Genomic DNA, 25,253 nt, shown 5'->3' with positions numbered 1-25,253 from the left:
TGAATTTATTATAAATTATTATTTGTTATTGTTTTCTTTATTTCAATTGTTTGGTTTGTAACAATTGTGGGGCACAAAGGTTCTATTTGACTTTCAGCATTTATATTGTGAATATCAAACAAACAACTCTCTGACTATGTTCAGTAAAACTCCATGAGTGAAGTTGCATTTTATGTATAAAACGCCTGATTCATAGCGAAAACATGGCATTCTGTCAGTATTTAGTAGCAATTTATATGAAAACTGGAACGTAGCCTTGCTATAACATTGGTCTATTTTACGACAGAATCGTTCCACCAATAAAAATATATACATATGTACCTATATAATGATTATAATAATCTTGTTATTGTATGGAAGTACTATATATTTTTAACAGTTATTTTGTATTTTTGCATAATAAATAATTAATGTTTAATTAAATGTATCTCTATATATTATTCTCTTTTCTTCCAGATCTGATACCAAGACCTCTACAATTAATATTTGGCATTCGAGATGGATGGCCAAACTGGCTTAGTGCTGGCCTTGCAGCTGATAGCACTGTGTTCCATAGCTGGAGCCCTTTTGCTGTATCTATTATGCAAAGTTCGAGGTGGTTCCATAAATGGCACCACACAGGCACCACCAGTTGTCATGGCCACAGGCGGCGGCGCTGCGGTTCTGGTTACATCGGCTGACACTGCGTTAGGATTACAGGTAATAATAATATATTATCATCAAAGTCATAGTAGTAATAATTTAATAATATCAGTATACTTTTATTTTTAAAATGTGGAGATAAAAAATTTAAAAAAACTATTAATTATAGTCACGAAAAATAACTAACTAGGATGGGACAACTACTGGGTTGCCTTCCATAAAGCTAATATATCGAAATAATTATTGAATGTCCTTGTAGTATAGATAGATCATAATTTAAAAACAGGAAAAAATACAGTTGCTCTCCTCATCTTCTCTTTTTAGAAGTAGTGACTCTGTTTCTAGAAGAAGTGACTCTGTTTCTAGAAGAAGTGACTCTGTTTCTAGAAGTATTGACTCTGTTTGTAGTAGTAGTGACTGTTTCTAGAAGTAGTGTCCTTTTTTCGAGAAGTAGTGACTCTTTTTCAAGAAGTAGTGACATTTTTTGAGAAGTAGTGGAATTTTTTCTAGAAGTAGTGACTCTGTTTCTAGGAGTAGTGACTCTGTTTCTAGAAGTAGTGACTCTGTTTCTAGAAGTAGTGTCTCTGTTTCTAGAAGTAGTGATTCTGTTTCTAGAAGTAGTGACTCTATTTCTAAAAGTAGTGACCCTTTTTCGAGAAGTAGTGACTCGTTTTCGAGAAGAAGTGACTCTTTTTCGAGAAGTATTGACTCTGTTTCTAGAAGTAGTGGCTTAGTTTCTAGAAGTAGTGGCTCAGTTTCTAGGAGTAGTGACTCTGTTTCTAGGAGTAGTGACTCTGTTTCTAGAAGAAGTAACTCTGTTTCTAGAAGTAGTGACTCTGTTTCTAGAAGAAGTAACTCTGTTTCTAGAAGTAGTGACTCTGTTTCTAGAAGTAGTGACTCTGTTTCTAGAAGTAGTGACTCTGTTTCTAGAAGTAGTGACTCTGTTTCTAGAACAAATGACTATTTTTCGAGAAGTAGTGACCCTTTTTCGAGAAGTAGTGACTCTGTTTCGAGAAGTAGTGACTCTGTTTCTAGAAATAGTGACCTTGTTTCTAGAAGTAGTAACTTTTTTTCGAGAAGTAGTCACTCTGTTTCTAGAAGTAGTGGCTTTTTTTCGAGAAGTAGTGACTCTGTTTCTAGAGGTAGTGACTCTGTTTCTAGAAGTATTGACTCTGTTTCTAGAAGTAGTGACTCTGTTTCTAGAAGTAGTGACTCTGTTTCTAGAAGAAGTGACTCTGTTTCTAGAAGAAGTGACTCTGTTTCTAGAAGAAGAGATTCTGTTTCTAGAAGAAGTGACTCTGTTTCTAGAAGTAGTGACTCTGTTTCTAGAAGTAGTGACACTATTTCTAGAAGTGGTGACTCTATTTCTAGAAGTAGTGACTCTGTTTCTAGAAGTAGTGACTCTGTTTCTAGAAATAGTGACTCTGTTTCTAGAAGTAGTGACTCTGTTTTTAGAAGTAGTGACTCTGTTTTTAGAAGTAGTGACTCTGTTTCTAGAAGTAGTGACTCTGTTTCTAGAAGTAGTGACTCTGTTTCTAGAAGTAGTGACTCTGTTTCTAGAACAAATGACTATTTTTCGAGAAGTAGTGACTCTGTTTCTGGAAGATGTGACTCTGTTTCTAGAAGTAGTGATTCTTTTTCAAAAAGTAGGCACACTTTTTCGATTGTGCCTAGTTGCAGACTTCAAATGTGAATTTTTTAATTGTAATAGAACTTATAGTTCCACCGATTTGTCTCAAGACAAAATGCTATATACGACTAGTTAGAATATTAATTGTAAATTTTTATTTCAGATATCAACGCATTTAGCATCGCGTGGCTACAAAGTATTTGCAGGATTGAAAGATCCGGTCGACAGCGTCGCTGCGAAACTATTGCGAAATTGGCTCAAAGCTAGGGAAATGGAAATGGTGAGTAAATTAATTCAAATGTCACATGCAACTTATTTTTAATCCCTCTAATAAACGAGACTGAGGCAAATGGTTTCATGATAAAATAATATAAAGGTCCAAAACATATAAAAATGAACTGGTCAATATTTGACTAGGGCTTTTTCTATTTAACCTGGAACCCTTTGAGGGATGGAAATATAAACGAATTTTTATGATTAGGTTAACATGCCCAAAAAATAGATCTATTTTCAATTCCAATAATAGAAGACATTAAAATAGAAACTAAATACTATTGACATAAATCAATCCTAATTATAAACTATTGACTTGGACATGATAATTAATAACCTGAGTATATTTATTATTAACTCTCGAAACTCAATTAAGTTTCTAGCAATATCTGCCATACATACATATATACATAATTCATATATATGTACATATATATATATATATATATAATATATATATATTATATAAATATATATATATAATATTTATAATTTTATATACATATAAATAATTATATGTGTATTGAGTGAAAATGCAAATAATTAAATGAAGTCATACACGCAATATGACGCATGGAAAAACTAATTAAACGTTTACACGCATTTATACTTAAATGCAAATTTGTGAAATCACATAAATACATATGGATTGTACATTTATTACTTTATTTGTACATGGTATATTGTATAAATGGTCTTTACTTTAGGGGGAGTGCATTAATCACGTGATCGATTTTTTGAGGATTTTTTTACCCTCTTTTCCTCTTGATGATACATTGGGTTATTCAAATTAACCCCCGCCTCTCCCCCATCAAACATTACGAAAAAAATGTAAAATTTTTACTTGTTTTTAGAATGTTTGGATTTTTTTAGAAAAAAATCAGGTAAAAAATATATACACGTGATATCTTACTATACCCCTCTCTCTCCCCCACGTGATTTTTTGTGATTTTTGTCAAACCTCCCTACCCCTAAAAACCTCACGTGATTAATGGACGTCCCCTTCCTAGAAAATTCTAAATCTGAATTCTCATTGATTAAGTAGATTATGTACACATATCTAAAAGTTTATTAAGACAACTTGCTTAAGGCAGATTGCCACTTACAACTAGTTTTTACAGATCGATGAAAATAAAACATATCTAGTTTTGAAACGAGATCAAATATATAGTTTTTGGTGGTGATAAGATTTTGCTCTACGTCTCGAACTAGTGCAAGATGTCCTTAGCATCTTGTAGTAGTTTTTCTGTGAAAAATCGACAAATAATCAGTAAAATAAGAAAAAATGGTGTAAAGAAACCTAGTTTTGAATAAGTACTTGTACTTATGTATATCTATTTTTCCAAGAAGTATCTGCTACCAGTTTATGACTAATTCCAAGTCATATAATTTTCTTCTTCGTACGTGATAAACGTGTGTACTAAACTAAACCGTCTAATTACCATTTCCCGCACTTGTAGTTCTCGACAGCATTTTTTTATGGAATTATTAATATGATCTCAGATCACGATATAAAGTGAGATTTCCTCAGTAAAATGTAGGCAGAACACGCTCAAGTTGTTTATTAAAAAAGCAAAAATCTTGGTAAAAGATTACACGGATGGATTTCTAAATTTTTAATGTATTCAACTTTTTCTAGATAATTGGATAATTGATTTACGGAAAGTAAATGAGTTATGAATAGAAAAACAAAAATTTCATTAAATTTGCACTATCGTACTACTTATTTAGTTGTTTATTTATTTATATTTTTTATACATTTTTATTGTGTTTAGTTCATTAGTTATGTCTTTTTTTATTTGTTGTTACAATTCACAATTTATACTCATTTACCTCATACATCATTTTATTTTTAAGTTTACTCTATATAATCACAATATTTAAATTCAATATATCAAAATTGAAAAGGCTTACTGCTGGGTAATTTTTTAGATCTAATGTTTAATATTTCATATATCATCAAAATTACTGAATGTCTTCCTTTTGGTAAAGACAGATTGTAATTCAATAAAGAGAAGAAAAAAAAAATTGCACTATCACGATAAAATAAAATGCGATAAATTAGGTAATAGTAGTTCAAACGCAATATTTTGAATATCATCTTACTCCATTCATGGAGCGTTTGTTGTGCAGTGTTAAGAACCTTGGCCTTGCAACCAGAAGTGGGTCCCAATCCGAAATCCGCCCTACAACTTGATATTATAACCAGTCGTGAAACTCTTTTTTTGAAAATATTGACTGGAATATGTTTCGAAATGAGAATATGAGAATATGTGCTTTCTACTTATTTGAAATTTTTCTATTTTTTGTTTTAATTTTTTTTATCCACGTGGTTATGATATTCTAGATTTAATTCTTCCAAGGGTCATCGTATTATCCGGTATAATGCAGTTCAGATCATGTAAGGAGTTCATAAAATAATTATATGTTCAACATAAATATTTAGTTTGATGCACGACTTTGCTGTCTGAATATCCTGACTTCCAAGTAATGTATACAAATACACAAAGTTAATTTTAGATCAAGAAAATTTCTTGGAACAGAAATACTGTATGTATATACAAGCAACTCCATAAAATGTAGGGCGTTGTAATTCACTTACGATTAGCACTCGGACGTTATGTGACGAAATGATCTTGAGTAATATATTTAGCAAGATGGATTTCAAGAACGGTATACGGTAGTAAAAAATAGAGTACCATAATAAAATGATATTGAACCTTAGAATCAGCAAAAAAAACTAATTCTGAAAGTTACGGAAAGTTCAACAATGTTGACCATTGAGTCATTAGACACCAAGTTGTGTCTATTGAATATTTTAGATGCAAGTATCTTTTGTTTGTATATTAGCACAGAACCCTATATTAGCTAAAAGACCAATATCATCTTTTTATATTCATAATCACAATTAAGAAAATTATATAAAATTAATATCATTCGACAAGGGTACATAATAATAAAGAGTAATGGTTTTTCAGAACTCAGTTTTATGAAAAAATTATTTATGCGGTGGTAGTTTGTAAAAATAATTTGAGAACTAAAAGTATATATTTATGATGCTAAAAATAGGCTAATAAGGAACCATTTTTCTGCATATTTCTTTGTATCCTCAAGACGGTTATGTCTGTCTTTTGACAAAATTGTTATTTGTATCAACAGTATATATACAGTATGATTTTATGTTAAATCGCATTAATATCGTCTAATCGTTTTTACCAAAAACTTGTACTTTGTACGTTTCTTATTATACACATACATTTCTTATTATACATATATTACATATTATACATTTACATTTCTTATTATACATATATCAAATGAGTTGTCTATTAGATTTTTTTTAGTATAAAACTATCAATTTTACAATCCTGAATAAATTGCCAACTTTTAGCAGTACTTGCCAACACACTTTAGTAAATTTTTTTTAAAGAAAGCTTCTCAACCTCGGTCGATTTTCAAAATTTTAAATTCATAGTTCAACAAAATGTCTTAATTCTTGAAGAGTTAGAGCAAATGTGTCATTGCTTGTGACTGTGGTCCAGAAAATATTACTTACTATTAAAGATCCAAAGTTTAAGTGAACAAAATTAATAAAAAATAACCACAATAACCGAAAAATGATCACATTATCTCTAAAGATCTACGTTGCACTTAAGATCTCATAATTTTCAAACTATTTGCATGATTTTTTTATGATAGATATGATCAACACTATCACCCCGTTGTGTTTTGGGACACCCTATATTAATATATATATATATATATATATATATATATATATACATATATATACTCCATAAATGAATCGTGGGTTTTTCAATAAATTTATTACAAACATTTTAATAGTTATTAATATTTTTATTGTGATATTTTATTAACATATTCATATTATATTAAACTCGCATTAGTTTATATACAAATATGATTTACTCAAATGATTTTCTATCTCTAAATATAAAAATGGAACTCGGTATTATATGTCAGGTATGCTAAGGCGCTAAAACGGCTGAAAAGATTTGGCCAATTTTAGAATTGAAATATTCGTGCTGATCCAGAGGTTGTGGAAAAGGTGGTATATTATTTCAAAACCGCGTAGAAATTTTACATTTTTAATTTAAAATTTTTTGTAGAAGCGTAATTTAAACAAAACAATGGACGGCAGCTCATACGTCAAATAACAAATGGTTTTGACAGATGATGTTCAATTAAATTTTATAGGATGTTTTAGATGAATATTTCTTATTTGTAGTAAGTAGTTTTGTTTGTTTTATTTACACACAAAAAAATAATTGTGGCTACAATTGTGGAACATCCATTCAATTTGTGTTAGTTGCCTCTTTCAACACACTCTTCCGCATTCATAATCAGTTAGATATTTTTTATACTAAATATTTTCCTAGAAATATTTTTTATGGCTAAACAATATTTGCTGGTCCAGCTAGTAAATAATAAATAAATTAAATAATAAAAAATAATAAGTATTCAATAGTAGGAGTAAATCGTAATAGAAACCAACACATTTTAAAATTTATTTAGTCACAATTAAAATAACGCCTAATTAAATTTCAATATATAAACAAACAAAATATATTCAAACCCCGATAAAAAAGATTATAATAAGGTACAGTTGCATTATTCTCTTTGAATATATTTCTGACAAATATCATATATCTTTCAAACCATTTGCTCGTTATGGTTTCGATTTCGTTGGTCATTTTTAGATCAAGAAAAGATTTGTGACTGATATTTGTTATCTTTCCATTGTTCCAGTACTTAAAGAACTATAACGAAATATTTATGAGAGTTTCTACGGCCTATTGTTGTTGAAACGCATTAAAGTGCATTCGGCCTTGAACGTTGAAGACGAATGGTCTGGCATTACAATATTATACAATCATAGAGTAAAAAAAATCGAGTTAACAAATTGGAGCAACGAATGTGGCACTATTGGATCGTAATTAGATAGACATTTGCACAGTTTTTACTACCAAGAAATAAAGATGATATAGGGTTGCCATAACAACGCTATGTTAGTGGCTGTGTTACAGAATTGGCTCTTTAATGTTGTCATTATGTAAAAGCCAGTCGGCTGTGTAATTCTTAGCAAAGACTCGATTTATATTTAACTTAATTACCTTTCTCGGAGAATTTGACTCCAGTGCAAATAATTTGCCATCTATCAAAATATTCAATTATTATTATTTTCCAGGAAAACAGCGTCAACCCCAACCCAAGTACCACTGGTACGATCATACCCTTGCACATAGACGTAACCAGGGAAGACGTCTTAAGGGAATCATCAGATTGCGTTGCAGGACATTTGCCTGCTGGTGAACGAGGAATCAGGGGAGTCATCAACACGGCTGGTGTCGTTCACAAGGGTAGAGTGGAACATCAGGACACTGTTCTTTGGGAAAATATGCTCAGGACAAATGTATTAGGTAAAAGTCATTTGGGTAAAATATTATATTTCTTTTATCTGGAACATTCTAGAAGTTAAAAACTTTTTCTTGGAGTCATATGTTAGGTCATTCTGTCGACATCAATCAAATAACGCAGTTCCAAGGTGAAGCTCTCTTAGACAAGTAAGAGGAGTTAGAAGGTTTAGAAGTCCAAACATTTTTTTGAATCGTAGTTATTTCAAGTTTGAAATATAAAAAAAAACAATATCATCAATACAATATTAGTATATCTTGAATAGATATTGACCTGGACTTGGTTGCCTTTTATCCTTCATTTAATGGATTTTTTATGGATGAAGTTCATAAATAACGTAAGGCAATTAAATACGAAGTCAACTTTATCTCAATACAGGTCATTCTGTTGACATTCAATAAAATAGGTCATTCTTTCAAAATCAAACAAATAACACAGGGCCAAGGAAAAGCTTTCTTAGACAAATAAGAGGAGTTAGAAGGACTTCCAAACATTTTTTCGAATCGTAGTTATTCCAAGTTTGATACATAAAAAATTAATATCATCAATACAATATTAGTATATCTTGAATAGATATTGACCTAGAACTTTTTGACTTTTATTCTTCATTTCATGAATGAAGTTATTCTTCATTTGTTGATGGATGAAGTTCATAATTAAGGTAATTACATACGAAGTCAGCCTTATCTTAATGCAGGAGTTATGGAGTTTTCTTAGCTGTCTTCTTTGGATATGTATTGTATTAATTGTAAAAGTCAGACTTACAAATTAATTGCATCTACTCCTAACAAAAGGATCTCTGTAATACTTTATGACTTTTCCCAGGTTGCGTTCGAGCAGCCCGAGTATTCACCCAACTCCTGCGTCCAACCAGAGGTCGTTTCCTGACCATAGGAGGAACTCCAACAATCTCTCACCCTCAACCCTTACCCAGCGACCTACAACAAGGTGAAGGCCTCGTGGTCTACAGTGCCTGTCTACGAGCCATCGAAGGTCTCACCAACTCTCTTCGATCAGAACTAGGACCTTGTGGAGTAGATGTCATCCAACTTAGACCAGACTACATAAAAGCTGAAAAATTATATGGATTACCTCAGAGGAATAATGTGGTGGAGAACAGAGCTGGTGAGCAACCAGTGGCTCAGTACACTGCCAGCGTTTTGGGACCGAATGGGTTGAGGAATATTGAGAGGGCTTTATGCGATTTGAGACCTCAGGAGTTTTATTCTTTGGCGGAGAACAAGAAGAATAATCTGCTTATGTGGGGAGGTCTTAAGAGTCCTTGGGGTCGTAAGGCAAAAAAGAATGAACAGGGTACTGAAGCGCCAACGATTAGTGTTTAAGGTTAAAAACTAAGGTTAAGTTTTTTGCATAGTGTGAAAAATTTCATTTGAAAAATAGTTTAACCACTATTTATTTTTGCATCATTTTGGAAATTTTGCATGGCTATGTGAAGTTTGTAAAAAAGTTTTTGGATGTGTAATACAGAAGTCGTTGACTTAGGTGATTTATTACCTTGTTGTTTCAACAAATATATTTTCAAAACAACATTTTTATTATTGGACATTTTTAATGATTTTTTTTGAAGCAAACAAAAATCAATGTTGTTTCTTGTTTGTGATTGTAATAATTTATGCCATTTGAATAGTTACAAAATATATTTAAATTATTTTTTAAATATTTGAGGTAGAATATAATTGCGATAAGCTTTATTTAATCTTAAGTATTGCTTTAAAATAAAAACGAAATGTTTTAATTTGAACAAATTCCAAATTAGTCAATGGTGTTTTCTTGATGTCCTATTTGAACATATATTATTATTGAAAATTAGACCTAATTTTTAAATATATAAATAATAACTTAAATTTTAAATATTTTATTATTTCAATTATTTAAATTATGACGACTTCTGAACTATTTTCTATTTTAGTGTATTGAGCTCAATTTTTGGTAGTTCAGTACACTATTTGCTTCCTATATGTGTGAATGTGTTTGAATGATTTTTAATTATATATTTAGTTTGTTTAATCAATGTATATAATATTATTTAATAGAATTGTGCCTTTGATAATTCTAATAAATAAATAGAGAGTTCTCATTATTATCAGCTTGTGCAGAAAATTTATTTAGATATTTAATTATAAGACAAGTTTCTCTCCAATTTTCCTCCTGATTATTTCTAAATGATAAATATTTAGAATGAGCAGTTCAGATGGTATAAATAACCAAAAGTATTTTATAAATGATGATAGTTTTAAGTATTTTCGAGAGCATAAAGAAACAGTTTTAGTAAATTTAAGACGTCCTTATAGAACACAGAGAGTTATATTGTAACTAATGACAATGATGTAAATTTTTGGCAATTCTGAATCGAAATTTTTCTCCAAAATTATCAAATATAAAAGCTTAATATTGACAAGAGATATATTTTTCATGAAAGTATAATTTGATTCATATAGAATATGCATTCGAATATTTTTTATACATAAATCCCTATCATCAGTTGAAGATGCAAAAACAGTTATTTGAATTCTTTTAACATAAATATTATTTAAAATATTCTTTTTTTATTTTGGAGAATGTTCGTTCCATTCTGGGTTTTTAATATTATTTTTATCCAGTTTATCAAATATTTGCTTGTAAATGTGTGTGAATAAGTTTCTGAGAGTTAAGTCTGATAGGAATCAAATAACCGTAAAAATGTGCTTGGTAATGGACTAATGATCTTCTAAATTTATATATATTTATATATATATATATATATATATATATATTTTATTTGTAAGTTGTACATAATATTTTATATTACCAGTATGTCATATTATGTAGGTGTAGGCAGCCTATGTATAAAATACTTTTGCTATATTTGTTATATGTTACTAATAAATATAAATACTCAAATATAATATTTTATTTATATAAGCAAAGTAATCACATTTATACTTTTTGATGTGTCAAAAATAATTGATGAATTAGAATTTTAGAATTTTAGAATTTTTGGATAAGAGTATTTCTTCCATAAAAGAGTATTCCTTCCATAGTCTAATATAAATAATGAAAGCTTACAATATTTAATATACCACATTCTAATAATTTTATTTTAGTTGTTTCTAGATATGTGTAATTTTTATTTATATTTTCTAGTATTTTGCTTCATTTTGCACTTTCAAAATTTATTCTGGATTATTTTGTTAATTTTTCTCATACATTATGATTATGATTATTTACTTTACACTTTTTCAATTGAATAGTTTAACGTAATTATATCATACAACGAAAGCTGTACAACAAAAATAAATTGACAAAACGTTTATTCTTTATATCCAGTATGACATATCTTTAATTATAATAAAATGTTAGCTAAACAAATATACTTTCAATGATTAAAATATGTTCTTAATTGGAATTTCCAACAATTGCGGTCCAGTTTCATTTTCCAATGGACTGTGGTGTCCTGGTCCGTCGTGTCCTGAACCATGGTGTCCCGATCCATGATGTCCCCCCCCATGGTGTCCTGATCCATGGTGTCCCGATCCATGATGACCCGATCCATGGTGTCCCGATCCATGATCAGGTTTATGAGGAGGCCAGTGGTGTCCTGGTTTGTGGGTCGGCCACCAGTGTGGAGGCCAGTGATGTCCGGGCTTAGTTGGTTTGCTGGGCCGAGTTGGATGTGTTGGCTTCGATGGCTTATGAGTAGGTCTGTGAGTGGGCCTACCAGGCTTGTGTGTGGGCCACCAGTGTGGAGGCCAATGGTGTCCTGGTTTGTGTGTAGGCCACCAGTGTGGAGGCCAATGGTGTCCTGGCTTAGTTGGCCTTGATGGCCAATGAGTTGGCCTGGTGGGTCTGTGAGTAGGGCGTGTTGGTCTATGGGTTGGGCGAGTCGGTCTTGTAGGTCTGTGAGTTGGGTGGGTAGGCTTAGTGGGTTTGTGAGTGGGGCGAGTTGGCCTGGTAGGTTTATGTGTTGGTCTAGTAGGTCTGTGAGTTGGTCTATGTGTTGGTCTGTGAGTTGGTCTGTGAGTTGGCCTGTGAGTTGGTCTGTGAGTTGGTCTGTGAGTTGGTTTATGAGTTGGTTTGTGTGTTGGCTCTTCAGTAGGTTTATCAGTCGGCTTATCAGTGGGTTTTGGTGGTGGCTCAGTCTCAGGGCTTTCAGTTGGTTTATGGGTAGGTTTTTCAGTAGGGGCTGCGGTTGGCTTTGCTGTTGGTTTATGAGTTGGTTCTTCAGTAGGCGCTGCCGTAGGTTTATGTGTTGGTTCATGGGTTGGAGTTTCAGTAGGAACCTCAGTAGGTTTTGCTGTTGGTTTATGAGTTGGTTCTTCAGTAGGTGCCGCCGTAGGTTTATGTGTTGGCCTGTGTGTTGGTTCATGGGTTGGAGTTTCAGTAGGAACCTCAGTAGGTTTTGCTGTTGGTTTATGAGTTGGTTCTTCAGTAGGTGCCGCCGTAGGTTTATGTGTTGGCCTGTGTGTTGGTTCATGGGTTGGCGTTTCAGTAGGAACCTCAGTAGGCTCTGCTGTAGGTTTATGAGTTGGTTTTTCAGTGGGTGCCTCTGTAGGTTTATGTGTCGGCTTGTGTGTTGGCCTATGGGTTGGTGCATGAGTTGGAGTTTCAGTAGGAGCATCGGTGGGTTGTGCTGTGGGTTTATGAGTTGGCTTTTCGGTAGGTGCCTCTGTAGGCTTTTGAGTTGGTTTATGCGTTGGCCTGTGGGTTGGTTCATGAGTTGGAGTTTCAGTAGGAGCATCAGTAGGTCTTGCTGTGGGTTTATCAGTTGGTTTTTCGGTCGGTGCCTCAGTGGGCTTATGTGTCGGTGGGTGAGTTGGTTTATGAGTAGGATTTTCAGTAGGCAACTCAGTAGGCTTATGTGTTGGTAGGTGAGTTGGTTTATGGGTTGGAAGTTCAGTAGGCTCTTCAGTTGGTGCTATAGTAGGCTCTGCAGTGGGTTTTTCAGTTGGCGCCTCTGTGGGTTTCTCAGTGGGTTTTTGGGTGGGTTTTGAAGTAGGCGCTGGAGTGGGATCAGGAAATCCGGGTCCTACTGGTGGGTACGGATGAGGTCCCCACTGATCTTCGGTTACGCATACCTAAAAAAAATTACAGTTAATTAATTCTAAAATATGATATTGTGATAAACATCAACAAATTGTAAGGTAAAGTAATTTAATGTAAAATCTATTTTCTTAATGTTGCAATGATTTCTCTTGAAGTTTCCTAAAAGCAGTTTCATTTCTCGAAATAATACCTGGTAGTCGAATTTGAAGAATGTTCCAGGAGCACATGGCATCCTGGTAGCACGTTCGTTTAGTTGGGTGCATTGGAAGAACCAGCGATTGTCAGAATAATCAGGCCAGAGTTTCACCAGATGGCTCACCTTTGAGCAAACTGGTGCAACTACATAAGAAGATGCTGTTGCGACGCCACAAAACAGTGACGCCACAAGCACCACGGTGCCAATGGCAGCTGTAGGTAATAAAAATAAAGTTAATAAATCAAAAAAAGATATAGATACTTTATGTTTAGAATAATATTTTTTTTCTTATGCAATTGATAAATTTTTCATGCAAGTAGTAAAAGCGCATTATATATGACTGTTCGAAAAAATCAGAACGAGAATGCGCTTTGGTTGTTGGTAAAGTATGATTTTTCTGCAAATCGACTATTTTTGTGATTTTTTTTTCAAAAATAGAAACAAAAAAACTAGTTATTTTTAGAGGATTATTTTAGCAATATAAAGTATAATCAAATAAAAATTATTTGATATTGAAATTTATTGTTATTTATTTATTATTGGCAATTTTGTCCTCGAAATCATTACTAATTATCAATATTGTTTGCTGCAGAACTATTTGCATCAAATTTAATTACCCCGCCGCATGACAAAAACACTTTTGCCTGATGGTAATAAATTTCACAACAGAAGTCGCCACTTTCAAATTTACACGAAGAAAGAATCCGCACATGTAAAATACTTCTGTTAAGATGTAAAAGTGACGAACATTGTGCTAGAAGGTCAGTTCTTTGAAAGACCTGAAGATCTCACCTTCTGACTCTCCGGAAGAGTTAGGACCAAGGAGTGACAAACATTCATATTTTGGAAGATGACAAAGTGTTTAGTGTTTATTGAGTAAAATTTGAGAAACTTGAATCAAGACAAAAGTGTTGTGGAATTAGTGCCAACGACACTGGATCCAGCAGGAGGAGGATAAAAGGTAACAGAGATTTACCCAAAAACATTTCAGATTTGGGATGTTTTTATCATAGTAAACAACAGTATTGCGGTTTACATTATTTTTGTATTCGAAATTTTTATACTTGGGTATTAAGCCCTTTATGATTAACATAAAGTAATATAAATAATATATGTATGTAATAAAATAATAAAATGTTGAACAATTTTTCATCAAAACATTTATTTACATGTAAAGCGAATGAGGTTTGCCATACTAAACAATTTCCGGTAAAAAATTGACGAAAGTCCTTATTTGGTGTATTTCTTTGTTAAAAACAATTACATTGTATTGGGTATATGTTTTCCAATGTATTAATAGGGGGTCAAATGGCAAAAAATTTAAAAAAGCAAGACAAAATTCGTGGATAGATATATTTGATATCTTTGAATATTTAAATATATAATACGGCCAACACTTTTTAAAAAAATCCGTGGATAGATATATTTGAATATTTGAATAAATAAACATACTAAACAATTTCCGGTAAAAAATTGACGAAAGTCCTTATTTGGTGTATTTCTTTGTTAAAAACAATTACATTGTATTGGGTATATGTTTTCCAATGTATTAATAGGGGTCAAATGGCAAAAAATTTAAAAAGCGAGACAAAATTCGTGGATAGATATATTTGATATCATTGAATATTTAAATATATAATACGGCCAACACTTTTTAAAAAAATCCGTGGATAGATATATTTGAATATCTGAATAAATAAGGCACAACACTTTGCTAAAAAAATCCGTGGATTCTAGATATCTTCGAATATTCGAAAAAATCTTAATCAAAATAAAAAGTAAATTTATTAAACAAATTAATTAATTCCACTCACCTTTCATGTCTCCAAATTGGTTCTATCGATTATGTTAAACTAGTTTCAACTGCGTCGGTAATAAAATTAAAGATGATAATAAATCATTCAGTTTTATATACCTAATATTATCACTATCTTATGCGAAATGTGACACATACGATTTATATCCATATAGATTAATTAAATACAATGGTTTTATATGTACGTAAGATGGCAATCTTCACATTCGCAGATAAAGATAACTGAACAGGCTCGAGCCGCCGACAAATTGATAGGAATCAGAAGATTCTTTGTCATATTTTATTGTATAAATTATTTTGAATAATTGAATTATAAAGAATTGCTCATTTTGTATTTAATAGAAATGAATTTTTCAAACTATTTAGGTTGGCAAATGAGTAAGTACGATTTTCTGATGGTTTCAATTAAGTTTTTAGGTTTGCTGATGTAGTCCAATTGTCCAATACCTTTTGTTATTGGGTAGTAGACAATTTAGATTTCCAAGAGTTTTCGGCTCAATTGCGCAGAATTGTTGGGTTAGTTTATTTTTTAATATTTTCTTGTCATATTTTGCTTTTTTATTTCTGCAAAAGTAAAATGGCGTCTCAAGCCACAAAGAGTTATGAGCTCTTCATGATTACAAAGTCCTAAAAAAATGGCAACATCAAAGTTTGTTTACCAAGTTTCGTTCTGGTAATTCATCACTCAAAGATGAAAATTCTCTGATTGTCCAGTTGAACTAGATTATAAAGGAATTGTCTACCTTCACTCTTACCACCAAACCGGACCATCAATTCTGATGTCTATATTGAACAACCTGAATTAAAATCCGAATACTGATATATAAACATATGATGCTACTTAAAAGATGACAAAAAGTCATTGACCAAAATGAACAATATATCACAGAATAAAGTTCCAAAAAATAACTTTGATCTTTTAACAAAAATTCGTACATACTTAGTTGGCCACCTAAAATATACTGCCATTGTTTCCAATATTGAAGAATAACAAAATACCAGATAAAAATGACAAATATTGATATTAAATAGAAAAAGTATCCAACAACTGTCCCGTCTGTTTTTTTAATGCAATCAGATTTTAATACTTTATAGTTCTAAGAGCTATTGTGATGAAACTTCTTACCAAGTGTAATTGTTGAAGAAGGCAACCCAACAGCAACAATTGACCTAACTTTATTTGATATATTTATCATTCTTAGAACTTCTCTAATGCCGTAGAAAACATTTCTCATTTTGTTTTTTTTTTAATATCTTAACAACAATCAGGACCTTACGTCCTATGAACTGTTAGGCTGAAACTTCTCCTTACTTCGTATTTTTAGATGGTAACCCAAAGGTTAATCCATCCATATTTGATGATTTTTGTTATTAGAATTAATCTAATAGGGCTGACTTTTTTTCGTGCAACAATGCAGGATTAAAGGCTATTTTCACTTGGAAACATATTGCTATCTATATTTCCAAGTGAAAACCTTCGACACTACTACTTGGCAACAGGCTGCTCGAAGTGGGTCTTGAACCCAGGACCTCTGAATCAAGTCTCGTTGCTCTAAACCACTTACCTAAGGGCAAATCCTTAGAGTGAGAAATCTATTCACTTAGATCTATATTTTCAAGTGTAAACCTTTGTCACTACTGCTTGGTATAAGGTTCTAGACCTTCATAGAACCAGGAGCTTCGTGGTTGCAAGGCCAAAGCTTGTACCATTGATCCAAAGAAATTTTCTATTCGAATTTTTAAAATTACAATACATTACTCATTATGTAGTCAAGAGGATTTTTTAAACTATATATATTAAGTACATATGTTGACATAGTTTCTCAACTATTACAACTATTGGTTCTCAGGATGGATTTTTTATATATAAAATGAATAATTCAAAAATCCATCATCTTCTGGTTTTCTTAACCATATTGTTTCCTTAAATCTTATCAAGATCATGTTTCTTGACAGATGTCCTGAAGATGGAACGTACCTAGTTCCGAAACGTCGACAGCAAATAAATAAATGTTTTTTTAAAAAAACTTTTTTTATTTTTTATTACTCTTTGGAATTTTTGTTCGAATCTAGGTCTTTCTTTGAAATTAATTTGAATTTGCTTTAAATAATTCACAACGGCTGGGCTATTTTTACTTTGAGAATAATATTTACAATAATGATTTATGTTTCTTTTTTTGCAATATCAATTTCTTACATTTTGTCTCAAAATTTCTTTGCGCACCTTTAGATACATTATCTCTTTTATCTATGACATTATCTATGCGTTGCTGGTTGATAAAAGGGATTACTTATTTGAATTAAATTCAAATCTGCTTTATCCATCTCTGATGAATAGCAGAATTTTTATCTTATCGAATCGATGGTATTAACTTAGGCGGATATATTAATTATACAACTTAATTAATATATTAAAAGACACATACTGGTATTTATTCGGCGTGTGATGTATACTTATATTGAATAACATGTAGGAAATGTATTTTTTGAATAACATAATAACTAATCCTTTGATAAAAAAATGTAAAAATTAGTACTAATTAACCCATTGAAATTAAAACTGTATCAATATTTAGCGAAATTTACAAATAAGCCAAATTGAGTAAAATGCATTAAAAAAATGTGAATACTTTGTCCTTTGAGCTTTTTAATAGTTAACTCTTTCACATTTGATATATTTTTATTATTACAATTTACCTAATACTGATTACTACTGCTTGATACCAAGCTGTCTGAGTCGGGATCCTGGTACCATCTCTTTGAAAGACCCAAGCTCTTACCACTAAGCCACGGGAAGCACAGAAAATTATTTAAATTAACAATAAGAATCAAGGAACCATTTTTAAAATAATAGAGTTTTATGAGAATCTAACAATGACCCTAGTTTTTGGATAAATATCTGTATTATAGATTTTGGAACAAAGTAAAATTTAAGTAAATTATTGTTAAATAATATTTACAAATTATTTAATATCAATTTTAAGGAATTTTTGTCTATAAATTTTATAAATATAGGAGTGTATTTACATTAAATACAAAATTGTGAGTGGCCTTGTAATAAGAGCTTTGGTCTTGCAAAGAGAAGGTAACAAGATTTTATATCTTAGATTTAATAGGTTTTACACCTATTTTTATACAAGTTATGATGTTAATACAACAGATATAAATTCTGTTTTGTCCTCATGTTTCTTTTTATTCAATATATTAAATATTTTTTACAATCTATATATAATTATTCTGTACAAATATATTTTTACACAAAACATTGGATACTTAACATACTATTATTATTTAGCTTAGATCACATTTCTTTACAGCTAAATCTTTTCATTGCAACTATGCATTTAAAAATTAAATACCAATGTTTTGCCTTAATCTATTCAGTCCAAAAATTAATCGGTGTTCAATGATTAACTTGGTTTATATAAAATTTTTACATCCATACATAATTTATACTTACTTATTAAATAGAATATCTCACATAAAATTTAAATTATCTGTTCGAGTGTTCTTACTACGACATAAAGCATAACATATGCATTAATAATAGAGATTGGTCTGGAATCAATAGACGCAATAAATATAATTACAAAGTATTTTCAAAAATACAAATTTCTTGATTACACAAACAAACTCTTGCAACTATACACAAACATATCAACTTCTACTTTTACAAGTAAAAGACAAAATCATACCAAGAAATAATATTTTAAAATTTTAAATGATATATTATATTTCTCACATATTTTTAAAAACCATCCATCAGAACCAAACATAGGTATTGTAGGCTTTCTATATACATATTAATATTGTATCGCGAATAAATTATGATTATTTAAAACCTATCATTTGAAATAATTGTTTATTTTTCTTATGCTCAAATTTATAAGCAAACATATTAAAAATAGATACGTTATTCGGGCTTTGTATAAAGTAAGCAATTAAATAAACTATGATAAAAGTCGAACTAAAACAATTGCAAGCATACATAAGTAGTCGATTAAATATATACAAATCAATTTTTCACCAATTTATATATGCATATATATATATATATATATATATATATATATATAAATATTAAATATTTATATATTTATATATATATATATATAATTGAACAGTTATTAATACAGATTTTTATCTGTATTCAATTCATCAAAAGCAGTTCTCTTTTAATATTTTTTAGTAAATAAATATTTCAATCAAAAAGTCAGTATTTATGGAACATATTCAATAAGTCTAAGTAAATGATTACAAAACAATGTAATTAAAGTATATAAAGTGGGTGCTAATGTGTATTATTAAAATACTATCTTCTTATATATAAACATCATTATATACATTCATCCTCGAAAGGGTATGTAATTGGGGCAAATAATATATTAGCCATTTTAAAACTAATTAACAAATTATACTTAATACTAAATTATTTTCACTCTGTTTGTGGTTTCATTTTACAATACTTTCTTTTATGTTTCATCATTCCTTTAGACTGCGCAAAGTCCCTTTGACAAAATTCACATTTAAACAGTTTCATACCCGTGTGCAACATTTTATGGTCAGAAAGAGTTCCAATCCTTGCAAAGGCTTTACTGCAAACATCACAAACATAAGGACGTTCCCCCGTATGAGTTCTGTTATGGTGATTCAGATAACTCTTAGATGCAAAAGTTTTTGCACAAATATTGCATTCATAGGGCTTCTCGCCCGAATGAGTCCTCATATGCGCAGACAGATTCTGGGGCTGTGCAAAAGTCTTATGGCATTCTTCGCATTCATAAGGACGTTCACCAGTATGAATGCGAGTATGCAGAACCATTGAGCTTTTTGTTGCAAAAGTTTTCTCACAGTGATCGCAAGAGTATCTTTGGCATTGTCATGGGTTTCTATGTGTTTTTGTAAATCAGAAAGTTCATCAAAACTCTTTTCACAAACTGCACACCAAAACAGTTTTTGTCTAGCACCTGTTCTAGCAATGGGACCACATTCTTTAACATGGGCTTGAAAATAAAGAAGTGATGAACAAGTAAAAGGGCATTTTCTGCATTTGTATTCATCGTCATCTGATCCAGAACCAATTTTACTCACAATCATTTCACAATCGATTGCAGGGGTGGCTGCATCATTGTCAATATCATTCTTCTCATTTACCGATTCAGAATTATTTATATTATCATTATTATCATTATCAGATCCAATACAGTCATTTTTGTCATTTATTGATGTGTGTTCATTTCCAATGTTTTGGTTTTTCATATCATCGTTTTCTTCGGCACTGTTATTTTCTAGGCCATTTTCCGACATTGCTATTAAATTACTTTACAAATTTCCACATCATATTAACTAATAAATAATTTCACAGTAATGTTTTGGCCAAACAATATTAAAATTAAACAAAAGTGACACAAAGACCGCCATGCTTGAATTCAACAGCGATGCTAAAACATTTTAAATATCTGTAACTTGAGGAAAAACGCAGTTTTCCAAATTTAATATTTAATATAAAATTGATATTTTAGAATTTATTAATTATTTTGAGTATTATTTCATGCTGTCCAAATATTTATAATATTTGTACAAAATATATAGTGTCTGTAAACCTGGTGTAAACCAGTGTAAACATTTAGAAACACTGTCATTGTCAATATATACAATGAAGTTAGCAACGTCCATCATAAATATTAAAGGCGCTAAATTTGAATTCAAATTCTCATATGTTGTTTTATATTTATTAACAAATATCTTTTTCAAATGTCTGTTGGTCAATGTAGTGTTTAATTGAAATAAATTTAGCTCAGAATCCAATTAGACTGAAGCTTACTAAGGTTACATACAAATAGTAAATCAGGTGTGAGTGGCATTTTGCCATAAGTTGCATAAACTTCCCAATATGTATAAATAATCTAATTAATAAGAGCTCAGTTTAGTTATTTGGATAAAAAAATTAACCACTTATCGTAGGCCTATAATAATTCAGTATGTTAACTCAGTGATACATTTGTTTCACTAGTATATTGAAATATTATAGGCCTATGGTAAGTGGTTGAACTATGAGGAGTTGGAGAACATAAACCCCAACCTATAATTTTTAAGGACCTATTCTAGAATTATATAATAAAATTGCAACAAAATAATACATCAACCATTTTTAAACTGTATATGCATTCAGAAAAAACTTTACAATTTTCAATTTTCTTTTATCCACACATTTGATAATTTGGAGGCCGATTACAATCACACGGTTTTAATTAATTTTTTTATGAGTGCATATTTTTGATAGAATTCTCTTCACTTTTGTGTAAGATAAGGTCTTGAACCGTGCATCTCATGGGCCGGAGTGCAGTGGGCCAAACTCAAAATATCGTAAAAATTGATCAGAAGAATGCAGACCCATTGTAGAACGCTTCGACGCCGAGGAATCCTTGAAGAAGGAATATCCTGGAAATATAAATTGATAAAAAAATTAGTTTTGGAAGGAATTCCAACGTTGACCAAATTTCAAAATTTTTAATTTATAGTTCAACAAAAAGCCTTAATTCCTGAAAATATGGGGCAATTGTGTCGTTATTTTTGACTGTGATCCTAGAGAAATGTTATTAACGTTTACGGTTGTATAGCTTAATTGAACAAAAGTAATAAAAATTAACCATAATAACTAAAATATGGCCACAATTTCACTAAAGAACTAGATTGCACCTAAAAGTTCATAATTCCCAAACAATGTGAGTTTCTTCTCCAATTTTTATTAGGTGAGTTACAGTCAATAAGTATTATCAGCCCGCTGCGGCTTGACGTTGAGTTCTGGAACACCCTGTATACTTTGTGTTGAAATTCTAATTGAAAGTGCTGAGTACTTCTTGCAGCATTTGCTTGCATCTTTTTTGTTTTCTTGACTACATCCTGAAGTTGAGTTCTGGGTCACTCTGCATACCATTTTATCTTCTCCAGCACCACATCCTGACGTTGAGTTCTGGGTTACCCTGTATACTATCTGTTAAAAATCTAATTGAAACTTTTTAGTCTTATTATTATCCTTATTGGTGCTGGATATTTCTTAGAGCATTTGCTTGCAGTGCTTTTTTGCTTCCTTGTCGATCCATTTTATCTTCTTCAGCATCATATTTTGACGTTGATTTCTGGGACACCCTATATACTAGTATATACAATACACATAGCTATGTGTTGAGAATCTAATTGAAGCATTTATTAAGGCCTATTATTATTATTATCGGCACTGATTACTTCTTGCAGCATTTCCTTGCAGTATTCTTTTTTTGTTTCAATGTTGATCCATTTAATTTCTCCAGCACAAAACTCTGACGTTGATTTCTGGGACACTCTGTATACTATGTGTTGAGAATCTAATTGAAACTTTTATTAGGGCTTGTTAGTATTATTATCGGTGCTGATGACTTCTTGCAGCATTTACTTGCAGTATTTTTTCTTTGTATCCTTGTCGATCCATTTTGTCTTCTTCAGCACCACATCCTGGCGTTGAGTTCTGGGATGCCCGGTATACTATGTGTTAAAACTCTAATTGAAACTTTTCTTTATCGGTGCTAGGTATATTTGCTTGCAATACTTCTTTTTTATTTCATTGCTGGTCCATTTAATCTTCTCCTGGACCGCATATTGAAAATCTAGATGAATTGTTACCGGTCTTATTCTTGGTAAAGCGTACTCTAAATTTATTTTTGGACACTATAATTCGACTTTTTTTATTTTTGTATTCAAGAATGCAACAGCCTCGCCCCGCAGGTTGGAAATCACTGACATAATCGCTTCCAAGCAGATTCCGCGTACTCAGATAATGTTTCTCAAATATTCCTTATGATCCTTAGGAGTTATATTCAATGCAAATTCAATAATTATATATGGTAAATATAAATTACAGTTTCAAGACTTTTCTTCAAGATCAAGTTAGACTAGTCGTAAAACACATCCACAATAAATAAGTTTTATACTTTAATTATACATAATATTTTTGAAGGTATTATTTTTTAATTCTTTCAGTACATATGCCTAGTTGTCTACTAGTACACATGGCTAGCTTTTTGGTATATAAATATTTCCTTCAATTGATATACTTCACCCTTAGAGATATTTATTTTTTATTACTGGCGGCATGTTTCACAGTCAAATTAAAAGCATATCAGAAATCTTTATTAATAATTTGTAATATCAATTTTTCATTCTAATATTATTAACAGCAATCAAAACTTATTAGTCCTATAAGCTTGATATGATGACTTCTCAATGACTTGGCTTTATTGATATACTCGTATAGATGGTAAACTATAACGGTTGTCCTGTCTTTATTTCTTAAATTTATTATTGGGAATTTTAAAACTAATGATTTTTTGGATGCAGCAATCATGAATGAGACTTATTTGGACTTGGAAACATTGCCATAATATATTTTCAAGTAAAACCTGATGTCACTACTTCTTGACTACTTAATCCAACCCATCAACACAAGCAAGAAACACTGGGACTAATGTTTAATTATATATATATATATATATATATATATATACATGTGTATATATACGAGTATATATATATATATATATATATATATATATATATAAACTTTCTATAGAATCTTACCATTATAATGTCGCCTTCACCCAGCTGAAATTTGTCCAACTCGTTTAGCAACTCCAATGCTTGATCTCCTTCATCCATTTTTTTCCCAACTTTGAAGCATAAGTCTTCCTTCTTCATTTTTCTCCTACATAACAGAAATTAAAAAATATTTAATTTTGAATTTTAGAACTACAAATTTAAATTACACACTTCTAATTGTCATTGTCAACGTGTGTGTGTGTCTTTTTTTTAATTATACAATACGATAATTATTTTATTTACACAGTAATTTATTAAATTAAGTATTATTTAATATTGTAATATATTTTTTTACCTTTTTGGTGTGTGCGGCTTAAAATATGCGCTCATCGGGTTCATTCTGTGGAACTCCAATAGGTGGTGACAAAAATTTTTTGAACCCAGACAAATTTCTAAACAAAAGCTCCACTACTCGTCAAATAAACTTTTGTTTATAAATAGCAAATATTTGAAATGTTTGAATTCAAAGCCAGTCAGTTATGTTGATAAATTGATGGCGATAGACATAAATTTTGAACAGATATGAGAAGACAACAAGATGTTTGTAAAATCTTGGAATTTCCGTTTGGGAAGGATGTTTTTCCATTGGTTTATTGAAATGAGAACGTTATGGAGCACTTTATATATTAATTGAAAATTTTCTAAAAGTATTTCTACATATCAGAAGAGATTTCCGACATTTTCACATATTTTAAAATTTATCCATAGAAATACTGAATTTCTCATATCTTGATATTTATTTTGTATAAATATGACCCTTAAAATTTACTTTTATATATAGTGATTTCCAACCCTATTGTATCAATTAGTACACCCCCATTTCTAATAAGAAAAATCTTGCGCCCCCTTAATTTTTTGGACAATTTAATTTTATAAATATTCAACAATTTCCCATAGAAGAAATTTGTTTTCGAGTTTCTTCAGTGAAAAAATATGTGTGTATGTGAAAACAAAATTTAACAATTTTCCACGTTTTTCCGCAATGATCAGTTTTGTATGACAATCGGGTCAGCCGTTTCTTTATAAAATGCAAAAAAATCATCAGCATTTTAACGAACGTCCTAAAATATTATAGGCCTACGAAAAGTTTTTCAATTATAAAATTTTGTTGAAACTAGACTGAAAAGTGTTAAATATATTTATATTTATATATTAAGATTTCTAAAAAGCAAAAACTTCAATATAAACAGTTAAATAAATATTTCATCTAAACAATTTTATAAGTTTCTAAATTTCAAAACCTTTTTAAGCAAATTATTCAAACACTTTAGGAAGCTCAGGCAATTCATATTAAAGCAGTGGCTCCCAACCTTTCAGACTACAAATTAAAATGCAATATTGTATGAAAAAATATACTTAAAAATAAATTCGTTTATTTTTATATTTATCATTTCAAAATTTTGGTTTATTTTGCCTTAAAGGTAAACACCACTTACACCTAAATATTAATACGAGATCTATACATTTTCAACGGTTTAATTGATATAAAAATGAAATACATATATATATATATATATATATATAATATATATATATATATATATCATGATATATAGATATAAAATGATTCATTCATCCAACTAAAA

At 30.6% G+C, this 25,253-nt stretch overlaps 4 protein-coding genes across 4 annotated transcripts in view; 1 reads left to right on the top strand and 3 right to left on the bottom strand.

Moving 5' to 3' along the window:
* The window catches only part of LOC113383532 (estradiol 17-beta-dehydrogenase 2-like), a 261,787-nt gene that overhangs the window by 67,106 nt on the left and 169,428 nt on the right, over window positions 1-25,253 (bottom strand). The window lies entirely within an intron of this gene.
* On the top strand, window positions 483-9,324 carry LOC113383531 (D-beta-hydroxybutyrate dehydrogenase, mitochondrial-like). The gene is made up of 4 exons (XM_026621791.1): window positions 483-699; window positions 2,436-2,552; window positions 7,755-7,986; window positions 8,807-9,324. The coding sequence occupies exons 1-4, from the start codon at window positions 499-501 to the stop codon at window positions 9,322-9,324; spliced, it is 1,068 nt and encodes a 355-aa protein (XP_026477576.1). The 5' UTR covers window positions 483-498.
* Window positions 11,365-15,041, bottom strand: LOC113383530 (cell surface glycoprotein 1-like). Its single transcript, XM_026621790.1, has 3 exons — window positions 15,035-15,041; window positions 13,215-13,432; window positions 11,365-13,056 (listed from the first exon to the last, which is right to left on the bottom strand). Exons 1-3 carry the CDS (start codon window positions 15,039-15,041, stop codon window positions 11,365-11,367), a joined length of 1,917 nt encoding a protein of 638 aa, XP_026477575.1.
* LOC113382764 (protein krueppel-like) lies at window positions 19,329-19,911 on the bottom strand. Its single transcript, XM_026620994.1, has one exon. It carries the CDS (start codon window positions 19,856-19,858, stop codon window positions 19,472-19,474), a length of 387 nt encoding a protein of 128 aa, XP_026476779.1. The 5' UTR covers window positions 19,859-19,911; the 3' UTR covers window positions 19,329-19,471.

Source organism: Ctenocephalides felis, unplaced genomic scaffold, assembly GCF_003426905.1.
Source record: "Ctenocephalides felis isolate EL2017-DRISC unplaced genomic scaffold, ASM342690v1 CF-g0.4_SCAFFOLD_03570, whole genome shotgun sequence".
NCBI lineage: Eukaryota > Metazoa > Arthropoda > Insecta > Siphonaptera > Pulicidae > Ctenocephalides > Ctenocephalides felis.
Note: the sequence above shows the minus strand (reverse complement) of the source record. Positions and strands in the feature narration are given on the sequence as shown.